The sequence below is a fragment of the Lynx canadensis genome, chromosome B1 (genome assembly GCF_007474595.2).
Source record: "Lynx canadensis isolate LIC74 chromosome B1, mLynCan4.pri.v2, whole genome shotgun sequence".
Classification (NCBI taxonomy): Eukaryota; Metazoa; Chordata; class Mammalia; order Carnivora; family Felidae; genus Lynx; species Lynx canadensis.
Window position 1 is genome coordinate 44,848,555 of NC_044306.2, and position 13,342 is coordinate 44,861,896.

Sequence of the window (13,342 nt, forward strand, 5' to 3'; positions counted from 1 at the left end):
CACTAACGCCCATTGTGGGCTCAGCCCCGTGTAACACAATAGCACTACAAACATCAATGAGACACGGCGTCTACAATCCTCCATTCATGAAAGGTGGAGGGCCATGTGTCAGACAGGATGCAATGTTTGTGTGTGTGTGTCCCTGGATTTGAAGAAGCTGGGAAGTTACTCCCAGTCCACCTTAAGTGCTTCTCCAAACGGCCTAAAATCTCAGCCTGGGGTAGGGGTGGGAGGGGGCATGGTTTTGGGGGAAGAAAGTGGATTTCTTTTCAAATGCTTTTCAAAGACAAATAAACCTGAAAGGATCAATTTGTAATCAGTCATTTTTACCCAAGTACAAATTTGTCCTTTAATCTTTCTACCCCTGAAGTTTTCCTTGGGAGCCCTGAGGCCCCGATCCTGTCCTGCTTTTGTGAGCCGGTATCCAGTCTCCATGATGAGACTGTAAGGCCCCTGAGGTCAGAGACCGGGTCTCTCGCCTCCTGGCACTGGCGCCGGGCTGGTCAACAGCAGGCGCTGGCTGAATGAATGGATGGGTATCCGGAGAGGCAGAGCTCCAGGGAATGTGGGGGTGGTGGATGGACAGAGTTCACGCTGAACCCCGGTTTCCTCCTTCCTCCACTCCCCTCTCCCACCCCCGCCCCGCCCCGCCCCCTACCGCTCCGTCTGGGCAGAGCTGACAGCTTGGAGACAGCTCCCATCCCTCTCCGAGCTAAGCTGGCTCCACAGTATAGCCCTCCTGAGACATCACCCACCCCCACAGGGGTGGCATCGTCCTGAAGCTGTGCGTGGTGCAAGCGAGGGAGAGAAACACCAGGAAGCATGCTTTAGACACCACTTTCCCTGGGTCCATCTGATTTCAAATCCTCTGTGCAGTGATTCTGTACAGAGGTCCCCTAAGAACACAGGTATTTGCTAGGCTATTATCTACCCCTTAACCCTGGCTCATGTGTCCGTATGGAGGAAGTGGATTAGTATATCTCCTCTGCCCTGTCCCCGGGGGGGGGGGGTATGTGGTCTCTGATTTGTCACTATGGGAAGAGGCTGAGAGCAGGAACCCTGGGTCTGGCTCCGAGCTGTGTCATCTTGGGCAGGTCAGCCCCTCTCTGGGGGTTTCTTCTCAGTAAAAGAAGGGTTTGGACAGAAGACTCCCACTCATTGTATTTGATGGTTTTTCCCATCCTGAATACTGTGTCTCCTAGAGCCTGAAGTCTGAAGTTTCTGCCTCACCACACGGTTCCCAGCAGGCAAAGAGCCCTGGGTGGGTGGGTGGGGGTGCAGCTCTCGGACCTTCCTTCTCTTTCCAGCTGGGAGATGTCTGGCCCCTCATGGTCAGGCTGCAACTCCCTCCTCAGGCTTCTCTCCACCCCCATTCCCTGCTCCTCTGTGACAGATTGGTTCCCCTGCCCCTCACCTGGCCCCATCCATCTTGCACACCCCTTTGCTCCCCCATCCCGCCTCTCCCCACTCGAAGGGCTGGAGAAGCTGGGTCCTGGGAGGTTGCCTGACTTTGCTACACTCCACAGTTTCTCTGCTCCCCCCACCCCCATCACCAGTCCTAAAAGCAAAGGAATGTTCTGGAGTTTGGGAAGGATGGGGGCCCGCCAGAGGAGGGAGGAAGGGGAGGAGGCAGCTTTGTCCTGTCAGTGTCTGAGCCCTAAATAGAACAGAGCGGCTGGGCTGGGGGAATGAAAATAAACAGCCCCTCCAAGCAGCCCCTTCCTAGCAGTTACCGGACTTGCCTTCTAGTTCCTCAGCCCAGGGCCATTTCCCTCCCCTCTTCTCCCCTGCTCTCTGTCTGGTCCCAGGGAGGAGTGGGGGGGGGGGGCTGTCTATACCTTAGAGGGAGTGAGGCGTACTGGTTCAGGCTGTGTGGCTTCGGGGAACTCACCTCCCCTCTCTGGACTTCGGTGAGGAGAGCCCACTGAATGGAAGGATCAGCTCAGAGGTGGCTGGAACTTTTTCTCCCTCAGGAAAGGGTTCTTATCCCAATGATTCTCATGTGGCATAAACTTGGAAACTCTCTCCCTTTAAAAACATGACCCCCAATTTAAGGGTCAATTTATGGTCAGGTTCAAATTACACTGGTTTGCCTGTGCCTTTGGGGGAAATTCTCAGACTCACCCCCAGGACTGGGGATTGCCCACCACCCCATCCCCCAGCACAGAAGGATGATCCATGGTAGTCAGCAGGAAGGGACCTCCTTGGGGATCAGGAGTAGCTGGGTTCATGCACATGTTCTGAGTAGTTCAGGCCAAATTACCCGTTCTGGGTCCTGGAACCACTGGGATGCTGAATTATAGGGGTTGTCTTTGGAGCTCAGTGCGGTGGCCTCTCCAGTCTCATCTGCGCAATGAGGACTCAACCAGTAAACCCCAGAGGGCTCTGGTCTCCGCCCAGTGCTTGCCCTGAGATGTGAGCAGGGACCCTTACATCTTTCACAAGAGCCCTAAGGGCAAGAGTCCCCAAGACCTCCAGGGAGGGGCTGGCTGCCTCCAGCTTCTCCGGGCAGGTAGTTGGAAAGTCAGGGGGGAACTTGGATTTCTTCTGGGCCCCTGATTTCACACAGGCGGGGTCAGAAGCCCACAAGGGCTTGGTGCAGCTGAGACCCTGCATCAGGAGGGGAAGGTAGTGGGTTGGAGTCTCCTAGCCTCCTCCCACCTTCGGCCCCCAGCCTCTTCCCTCTTTTCTTTCCTTCTTTCTCTCTGCTCTCTCCCCCTCCCCCTCCTCTCCCTCACAAAAGCTCTCTGTACACAGCCACTTCCTCTGGCTGCTGTCTCTGAGCCCAGACCTTATGAGAACCATATGGGGGAAAGAGGGTGGAAGAGAAGGGGGTGGGGAAGCTGGCGAGGGCCCGCCCCTCCAGCCAGCATCTTTCCACTCCCCTCAGGCTCTGCGCACGGGCTGTTGGCACACTTTGCCCCAAACTCCCCCAACTGGATCTTGGTGGCTGGGGTGAGGGGCACTGGGGGGAGGGCCCCGTCCAGAGCTGGGGCTTCAGAGGGAGATCTGTGTTCGAGAACCACTTTCCTGAGACTGGAGCAAGCGCAAGGGCTGTGAAGGGGCCTCCCCTTCCCCCATGCTGCTCCTAAAGACCACCAAACCCACAGCAAAAGGACCCAGCCACCATTAGGTGCGTCTGAATGGCAAATGCCCCTTCTCTTCCATGCGGGTTTTTGACGTGGTGGGCCGCCCCCTGCCCCAGAAACGGGAGGCGAGGCTCGGGTGGCGGCGCGGAGGGGGTGTGTGGGTTCTGGGAGAGTCCGGAGTGACCAGTACCGCGCCTGCCCCCTCCGCACCCAGCCTTGGAATGTTCCCAGGTCAAAAGGGCCAAGGTTCTGTTGGGAAGGAACTGGGTTTTTGAAAGCAGCCTTTGTGTCCGCTGGGTCCCAAATCCAGCCAGGTGAGCACTGAGTCCCTCACCTGAGAGGAATGGAAGGCAGCCCAACCAGCTAATCCTGGCCTCAGTTTGCTCAGCCTGTAAGATGGGAGATGCAGGGCTGGATTTGCTGATCTGCAAGGGCCTTTTCAGTGCAGACGGTCTAGGAATTTATGTGGTGGCTGGAATCCTCTGAGGGGCTGCTCAGATGTCCTGCAAGGTCCTCGCAGGAGATTTCCTTCTGGAGTTATCTGTTATCAGTCCTTTCCTAGAATTCCTTATTATCCCTTCCCCCTCCCTCTCACTCCCAGAGCTGCCAAGCAGAGGGCAGGCCCATCAGCTGCTGCCCAGGAATGGGTGGGGGGTTCACAGGGCTCCTCACATCTCTCCCAGGCTCTCCCCAAAACAAGTCACCCACCACACCCCCCACGAGACCTTCCCCCTTGGGGGAGAGCCATAAAGGCTCCTGCTCTGGACAGGAGCCTCGGTGCCCACGGCTGTCCTGTGGACTGAGCTGAGGGGTGGGACCGATGGATCAGGAAAGGAGCCAAGAGTTCTGCTTTCCTGGAAAACTGTGCATGAAAATCCATTAGAAGGGAAAAGAGCAAAGGGTGGGGAGAGGGGGCACACGGTCTACAAAAACAGAAGGCAGAAGTTAAGATAATAGGGGTGGAGGTGGAAGGGTTTTCAGTGAGGTAAATAGGGCTGTTCATGGAATTGCCTCAGAACTGCCTGCAAGCTCTCTCTGAGCAGAGACGGGAGGCTCCTTGCACACAGGCACCTGATCTAGAGCTTTCTTTGCCTGAGTAATCCCAGCACTGGTGTCTACCAGGCTTCCCAAGGGGGAGTCCTGGGTCCCCTTGAGCAGGGTGGGGTGTGAGGGGGACTGGAACCTGGTGGCCCATTCTGGAGGGAAACAGGGGAGGAGGGAGGTAAAGCCGTGATGCAATAAAAAAAACAAAAACAAAAACAAAAAAAGCAACAAACATCAGCCTAAGTCCTATTGTTTGTACCAGGTGACAGGCAAAAAGGTGAAAGGAAACAAAAAGAGTAAGGAGGAGGAGTTCGGGAGGGTGTGGAGAAGGTTTCCAAGCTCTTAGCCTCATGCTTTGCTGCCAGGCTGAAGCCCCTTCCCAGCCCTGTCTCTCTTCTTCCCTCAAGAGGCATGCTGGGAAGGGATGGGTATGGCTGAGCCCTGAGAAGAGAATCCCTGCCCAGCAACCAGGATCAGGATTATGTGGGGCCTGGAGGGAGAGCCTAAGAAATATGTCCATGGCTGGGATTCAGTCGCACTCTAGGCTGATGGGCCAGTGGGCTCTCAGGGGCTTCTAGGGCCTGCCCTGCCATCACTGTGGGGATGTCCAGCCAGGCTCAGGGGCTGTTCCTATGGAAGGTATCTTAAGCCAGCCAGGTCAGTGGCCTGGGACAAAGAAGAGGCCCTTCCTCTGGGAATGGTTTGCGACGGGAAGGTGAGCTAGCAGTCACGTTTGCTGCTGCCCTGTCACAATATATTCTCACCAAGAGTTGGCTGTGCCCACTCACTCACTCCTTGCAGTGGCGTCGGTGGGAATTAGCTATGGCTGGAAAGCATTAGTTACCAAATCATTCTAAGATGTACTGCAAAACCACCTTTTAATGTTCCCCCCCCTCTTTTCTGCCTTCAGTGTGTTAGGATTCCCTAATCCCAACAAGCAGACATGCAGAGGGACGGTGTCCCCCATATGTGTGTGAGCACAGCCACAAGAGCCAGTGCACAGACGCACAGACACACAGAGTCCTCTCTTGAACTGAGTTATCATTGCTCAGCGGGGACTCACACAGACTCCCGCCCAACCATTCCACACAGCAAGCATTTTTCTCCTCCAGAACTGAGTGGGCCGGGGAATGCCCAGGCCTGTCTGGACCCTTCAACACCACTGGACAATCAAAGAGACCAGGAAAGAGGAGCCACAGCTGCCTTCCCAGGCCATGGCCACATCCCAGGGCTGCTGCTGAGACGTGGGAGCCAGGGGACACATTGCCTCCACTCCCCTCAATGCACACACATGCGCGAGCGCGCACACACACACACACACACACACACACACACACACACACAGCTGGGGAGAATGCAGGCCAGGCGGCGAACGTCAGAGGCTGACCAGTCGTGTCCTGTCAGGAAGCCGGCAGCCTCTGAACTCACCCAACCAGAGGCATTACTGTATTGTTCTGGACACAATCAGGATAGACTGTGAGCCAGCCCCAACTCTGGGCAAGGGGCGGCGGGGGACGGTTGCCACTGGGGTCAGGAAGCCAGGAAAGGGGAAGCGCATGCAGGTTAGGTCCGGGACAGGAAAGGCATGGGCCGCGGCTAGGGCCGGACCCTCCACTCCACGGCGTGCGTGGAGCTGGGAGCACGTGGTCAGGGCAGGAAATCGCCGCGGCGGGTCGGGGTCGCTAATTCTCCTGCGGTTGTGGGGGCTTCAGGCCCCCATCAAGGAGGCTTGGGGGCGGGTGGTGGTTCGAGCCGCGCTCGTAGCCAGCAAAGTGAGAGCTCGGGAGGGCCCTGGCTGAGAAAGGAAACGGGATGACGGAAGGAGGCTGGGAGGCAGTCGCCTCCCCCTCAGCCAGGTTTCTTTCTTCGCAGTCTTGGAGCGAAGGAGTCAATCGATTAACAGCCAAAGGTCGTGTTGTACCCAGGGGAGGTAAAGGAGAGGGCGGGATGCAGGACCCGGCGCACAGCTCACTTCACCGACGCGCGCGGAGGGAGAGGGGCCAGAGGGCTACCGGGACGCCGGGGTCTCATCCAGGCCAGAAGCGCCGCAATCCCAAGGACAGATTTTCCGAGCCCTCCCTCCCGCCTGTCCCGCGGAGACAGTCTGGAAGCGGGGCTGGCAGGCCCGTGGGGCGGGTGGGGCGCCCCCCACTGGAGGAGCCAGGCCCGCGGGGTGAACCCGGGAGATTCCTCCAGCCCGGCCAAGGACGCGTCCTCCGAGGTGACGACCACAGCCACCCTTTGGGCCGCGGGTCGATCTTTCCTGAGCCTTCCCCCAGCCCACCCACCTCAGGTCCCCGAAGTCTGCAACACCAGCCCAGACTGGAAAGTCGAGGGGCGTGGGCATCCCGCCAGGGCGCATTCCCCTCACCTGTGCAGGTGAGTGGGCGCCCGCGGTCCCTCTCTCTGGGGCACAGCCGCCCCCGAAGTCCCCTCCTCCTTCCACACCCCGGAGCCCTAATCCTTCCCGTACTGCTCCAAGCCTCCCTTCACGGCGCCTGGACGCAGGCCTGTCCTAAAGTCTCTGAAGCGGCGGCAACGTCCCGTCCCCCTCTTCCCGCCCCTCCCGTCCTGTCTTCCTTCTCGCCCTCGTCGGGGCTCGGGCCGGCCGAGTAGGGTACTCACAGGGTAACGGTGCCGTTAGGCAGAAGGCCGGGCTCCGGAGGCTCCGGGAGGTCCCCGCCGCCGCACACCACCCTCCTGCGCGCCGGGTTGGGGGCGCCGCCGCTTAGCCCCTTGGGCCGCTCCCCCGAGCATTTGCAGCTGCGGATGGGCACGGGGCAGCCGGGCGCGCCCCGGGTCTCGGGCGCCAGGAGCAGTAGCCACGGCAGCAGTGGCAGCAGCAGGCGCGCTGGCGCCCCCCGCATCCTGCGTCCCGCGGCGCCCATCAGCCCATCGCCCCGCGGGGACCCACAGCGCTGGGGCCCGTCTGCGCGCCGGCCACAGGGACCCGGGCTTGCGGGAGGCGTGCTCAGCGGGGGCCCGGGGCGTCCGAGGGCGGGGCGGGGGGCCCTGGGCGGAGGCAAGCCCCGGGGTCCCCGCCGCCGCGCCCCGGGGGCATGTCCGGCGAGCGCCCCGGCGGGGAGGACGCGGGCGCGGCTGTCAGCGCGGCGCAGGCGGCCCCCGGCGGCGCGGCCCGAGGCTCTGCGCCGTGCTCCCGGGCCGGCTGAGGCCGGACCGCTCCGCGACGCCTGCTCCCTTCTTGCCGGGCCGGGACCTAGCGGATCGCGCCGGGCTCCTGCTGCCGCCGCCGCCGCTGCCTCTCCGTGCCATGGATGGAGGCAGCTCCTGCGCGGCGCCGCTCCCGCCGCCGCCGGCCCCCGCCCGCCCTCCGCGGAGGGCGCCCTCCCCTCGCCGGCTCGCCCGTCCGCGAGGCCCTAGCGCCTCCCGACACGCAGCCAGGCCGCTGCCCTCCTGGGAGCGAGAGCGGGCCGGGCGGCCTGAGGCCCCGTTTGTCCCGCGAGCCCGCCCTGAACCTAGACTTTCTCCCTCCTGCCCCTCTTCTCGGGGCCGGGACTCTTCCTCTCCACACCCCGTCTCGGACCTCAGAGTCAACCACCATCACTTTCCACAAAACCCTCCCTGGCTCAAGCTCATCCAGCCCGCGCCCCCGTGTTCTGGGTCTTTCATTGCCCTGCGGGTTTGGCCGGAGATACCTGGTGCTGCCTGTTTGGGATTGTGATTGAACTTCGTTCACCGTCCTGGGGTCGCTGAGACTCAGCTTCGCTTGGCTCCTGACCTGATGGGCTAGTCTGGAAGCCGGCTCTCCCTCCCACAGACCTAGGAGTCTCAGACCCTCCTCTGACGCCGGTGACCTCACGCAGCGGGGGGTGCTTGTCACTCAGCCAAGGAGGGGTCAAAGGCCAAGGCAACAGGCTAGATCTGGCCTCTTATGTGTGTGCGCGTGTGCGTGTGGGGTGGGGGCACGCGTGTGTGTTTGGGAGGCAGTGGGAATGAGGAAAATGGGAAGAGAAAAAGCAGGGAACCTACCAGGGTGTGGAAAGAGCACTGCACTGTGAGTCAGGAGAGCCTCCTTCTAGACAGCTCTATTTGACTTTGAACACAGCCTCTAATATCCTGGAGTATCTCTAGTCTCTGGGGTCAGAATGGGGCTCTGCCTGCCCCCTAGTTTATGAATGTCAGCTGTGGCATTTGAATGAGTGAGTGAGAGAGGGGCACTCAGTTTCCATAGGCAGAGGGCTGGGGGCTTTGGGTAGCGTCTGACCTTGACAACTGGGGATGGAAATGAAAGTCTGACCGAGGGTCTTAGATGCGCTGTAATGCAAGCTGGGAATGGGGCTGGGATGGGAGGGAAAAGGGAAGTGTGGTCCAGTGTGTCTGCTCCCTCAGTTTCTCCACAAAGTGGCCGTACCTGTCACTTAATAGAGCCTTTGCTGCTGAGGAGCAGGCTGCCTGGGTTGGGGGATCCATGGGCAGGAGTCCTGTTCCTCATCTTTTACTGTGTCACCTAAGAAGGTCGCCATCTGCCGCCTTCCTTCTGTGCTCTTGGCCTTGTTGGTGTGTGTAGCACCTTTTCCAGCACTGTGGCCTTTCATCCAGTCTCCCACCTCTCTTTGCGGGGAAGCGCCTTCTCTTCCTGGCCCCCAGTGGCAGACACTGGGCCCAGACACTGGCTTCTTCACTTTCCCTCTCTGGCTCCACCAGTCTCTCCAGGCCGCAGGCTCTGGTTCCTTCAACTTCCAAAGATAAATAAATAGTGATTGCAAATGGAGTAAGAGAGAAGGGGCACCGACTCCCCAGCAGGAGCCCTCCGCGGGGCGGCAGGCAGGCTGAGACCGCATTCCTTTGGAAGGGTCGAGATAGAGCCACGGCCACAGGCACGGTCTGCCATTCAACTCTCCTGCTCCCAGGCAAGGAAAACTTCTCAGAGAGGAGGAGGAGAGGGCTCTGGCCTGGGTCACACGGCTTCTTTTGTCAATTCCTTTTGCTAAACGAAGACAGTCAGAAGTCTGGACGGGAGTTGCACTGTGACATGAACTCTCTGAGGCTGTACAGAGGCCACGTGACATTTCATGAGGCAGAGCTTCCCCACAGGTGGGACCGAGGTGCCTCACGGGGACATTTATAAAATGCTGTCCTGTCCTGCTTGGCATCACGTTTGACTTCCATACCTGCCCAGAGGAGGTGAATGGGGGCAGGAGTCACTTTCCCATTTTACAAGTGTGGATGAGGAAACTGAGTCACGAGCAGTAAACGGTCAGGCCTGGGAAGTTACCCTCTGACTGCTTTTCAGGTGCTCTTTCCTCTGAACCGCTCAAAGCTTTTCCCACAGGATGCTTCCTGGTTTAGCTGTTCTCAGAGGTGCAGGGTGGGATGAATGAGTGGTCTACATGAAAATCTTTTTGTTTCAAAGTTTGTTTGGGACAGAAGGAGAACTCACACTTAGTCCCAATCTCCAGAAGTCTGGCTAGGGAGTTTGGCCAATTCAATACACCCGGATGGTGTGATGAACTCTTCAATGGGATACGGATAAGGTACCATGATAATAGAGAGGAGGCTGAATTGATCCTACCGAAGCAAGAGAGAGAGGGAGCTTACCAAAAGTTTTAGTCCCATTTAGGGGAGACGTGTAACCCACCTGACTCTACTAAACCATAATTATTCCCTAAGGGTCTGGGGCTCACATCTGCTCTGTCGCTCTCAAAAGAAGTTTGCCTTTGCTAGGTTCTAGCTGCTAGCCAACCTCTCTGTGCCCCCAGCTTCGATGCTGATCCAGTCCTCCTTGTCAAGGGGTAGCTGGGGCCTCTTGACATGGGTCACCTCACGGGAGACCAGCCCCTCCATTTGGAGCAGCAGTGAGTGGAAGATGGGGTGACCGTCAGTGTCCCCTCCATCAGAGACTGGAGCAGACCAGAGCCACCACGGGGGGACCTGCACAGAAGGACACCTAACATCTCCTGAGTGCTTATTATGTGCCAGGCACTTGTTGACTACATTAAAAAAATTTTTTTTTAATGTTTATTTATTTTTTTTGAGAGAGAGGGACAAACAAAGTGTGAGCAGGGGAGGGCAGAGAGAGAGGGGGGGGACACAGAATCCAAAGTAGGCTCCAGTCTCTGAGCTGTCAGCACAAAGCCCGATGTGGGGCTCGAACTCACAAGCTGTGAGATCGTGACCTGAGCCGCAGACACTTAACTGACTGAGCCACCCAGGTGCCCTGCTTGTTGACTACATTTTACAAGAATTAGCTCCTTTAGGCCTCCCAACACGGTGAGGATGTTTTAGCAGAGAACTGAGGTGTGAAGAGGCACCTTGATAGTCCAAAGGATACAAGCTAGTAAGTGATAGAAATAGGGTTTGAACCCAGGCACTCTGGGCTCCAGAGTCCAAATTTTAAACCACCTTGGTCTATAATTTCTGGAGAGGAGAAGGGCTCTCAACCGTTCCCCCCACATTTTACTTCCCGTGAGTTTTTCTCATTTTTTTTCAATTCTGTTTTCTTTTCTTTTCTTTTCTTTTTTTTTTAATATGAAATTTATCGTCAAGAGGTTTTCTCATTTTGATTCCCTGGCCCTTTCAGAGCTGAACCTCTGTAGATGTCCACTCCCACACCATAGCTGGTAGTGGACCCAGGACTCCTATTCTAACAGAGTCAGGGAAGGCAGAAACTGTCCAAAGCGGTCTCCCTGCTCAGCTAGAAGAGAGTTAGAGGTGAATAAAGACCGTAACACGTGTAGACTCTGAGCCGGCAGGAGGTAGGGTTCCCAGCTCCATGTGCTACTCTGTCCTCACCTCTGTTGTGTGGGGACCCCCTCCTGGATGTTCACCTTTGAATTCTTAGGTTTTCTAACTCCCTCTGTGCCTTGTGGCCTTTAGCGGCAGGATCCCAACACAGACCCAGGATGACACTACATGAGATAGTGGCCCATAATTGGGTCGATATGTCACGTTTCTCCAGGGCTCCACCAGCTTAGACAGACGAAATGAAGGCACAGAGCCCGTGACACCCCCATTCTCCCACCTCCCTCCCAGGAGGGCTGTGCCAGGCAGTCCTCTGGGCTCTCTGTCCCTCTTCCCTGTCCTGTACCTTCCTCTGGGGACTGGGCTGAGCTGCCTGTCCTGATGGAACATTCACACCGAGTATTTGTGAGACGGAAATGCTCGTGCCCCAACCAGAAGGAATGGATAAGACTTGGGAGAAGCCACCCAGATAGATACTTGGGCCTGCAAGGGCTTCCCATTGGTGATCAGATGTTACCGCACGTTAGGGACCTGTGTATGATTTCGGTACTCCTGCGGGAAGTGGTCATGATCTCTGTCTCTATTCAGATTGGACTCACCCTTTAAAGTAAAATCTACTTGCCTTCTCTCAGATGATGGACTGGCTCCTGCATTTTGAGAACAGTGGCTAAGAGCATGGGCTGTGCAGCTGGATTCAAATCCTGGCTCTCTGTTTTATGGCTCATGCGACTTTGGGCAAATCACTTAATTTACCTAGGCCTCAGTTTTCCCATCTGCGAAATGGGGGATAAACAATAGTGTCCCCCTCATCATTGTAATGATGATGTCAGTTGTGTATAAATGATGCCGTGTGGTATAATCCAAAAATATACTTCGTCCTGGCTTCTGACCCAGAACCCCTCATACCCTTGGCATTTCCTCAGGGATAGGAGTGTCTTTCCTTATTCATAAGGAGCCTCTTGGATCACACCTGAATTTCTGCTAATGCTGACTGAGGGTGGGAATCTGAGGTAGCCTCCTGAGAGAAGGCTGTCTCCCGAGAGAACTAGTGGTTGGAGGGTTGGAAATTTCAGTGCCACCGGCCTCTGCCTCTGGGAAAGGGGTAGGGGTGCCGGAGATTGAGGTCTATAAAGACTCCAACAATGAGGGGCGCCTGGGTGGCTCAGTCAGTTAAGGGGTCTGACCTCAGCTCAGGTCATGATCTCACGGTTCATGAGTTCAAGCCCCACATCAGGCTCTGTGCTGGTGGCGCAGAGCCTGCTTGGGATTCTCTCTCTCTCTCTCTTTCTCTCCCTCCATCCTTTTCCCACTGGCACTCTCTCTCTGTCTCAAAGTAAATACATAAACTTAAAAAAAAAAAAACCAACAGTGAGATTCATGCTTCCAGGTTGGTGAACACAGCAAGGTGCTGGGAGGGCCACACACCTGGGGAGGGCAAGGGAACTTCGCCTCCTCTCCCCGTACCTTGTCCTATGCATCTCTTCCATTTGGCTGTTCCCGAGTTGCATCCTTAAAAATAAGCCAGCAAAGGTAATTAAAGTGTCTCCCCGAGTCCTGTGAGCCATCCCAGCAAGTTACCAAAACTGAACAAGAGGTCATGGGAAGCTCCGATTTACAGCCAGTCAGTCGAAGTATGGGCGGCCCAAGACTCCCAACTGACATCTGAAGTGGGGAGACTGAGCACTCACCCTGTGGGGTTTGCACTGTTTCTGCGACCGGAGAGTCGATGGATGTCAGAGAACACCCAGCCTGGCACCCCCAAGTGCTCAGTAAATGTTAGCTATCCTCCTTCCCTTGGGCCTCCTGCTGTTTTCCTAACTGGTCGTGTTGAAAAAGAAACACCAGAGGCACGATGGAGTCACTTGTGCTAAGCCCCACATCAGCAAACCAAGACTTAATACCCAGCCTGATTTCTGTTTCAGGCCTCTCAGGAATCTGACCTTTGACCAGTCAGTCTGGCATAACCTCAGCGCTAGCGAGGTAACCTGTGTGAAAGAACCCAGCTTTTTCCCAAAGGAAGGAGACCTCCAGGCTTCACTAGAAACTTCCTTTTTCCCACTCCCTTCTGCCGATAAGCCCCTTCAATTTTGTGCAGCTTCGAGGAGCCCCCGTCCGCTTGCTGGATGGGGCGCTGCCCGGTTCATGAGTCATTGAACACATTTATTCCGTTGAATTGCATTTCTAAACGGTACCTACTCAGTTCTGTCCTCTCTTACAGTTCACCGTTTACATATTTGACTCTTCCATTAGAATGGAGGGCCCCAGCAGAGGGAATTCTTTCATTTCTAGGATTTCCAGCCTGTTTTTGTGCCCAACAGATAGAAGAGACATTTATTTCATTCGTTCGACAAAGCGTGACCAAAGTCTTAGTCATTTATTTAAGCAACGCGTATGGAGTGGCCACTGTATGCCAGATACTGTTTCTGGCACTGAAGATACAGCAGCAAACCCAAAGAAAGTTTGTGGCCTGGTGACACTAACATCATAGCAGAGGGGATAGATAACAC

The 13,342-nt window shown here is 56.6% G+C and overlaps 1 protein-coding gene across 1 annotated transcript in view; it reads right to left on the bottom strand.

Annotated features, from left to right (window-relative positions):
• ADGRA2 (adhesion G protein-coupled receptor A2) overlaps positions 1 to 7,021 on the bottom strand; it is a 33,164-nt gene extending 26,143 nt beyond the window's left edge. The window contains exon 1 of the mRNA XM_030312638.1: positions 6,759 to 7,021. Coding sequence (XP_030168498.1) covers positions 6,759 to 7,021 — 263 coding nt within the window. The remainder of the gene's footprint in view (positions 1 to 6,758) is intronic.
• Positions 7,022 to 13,342: the final 6,321 nt, after the last annotated feature.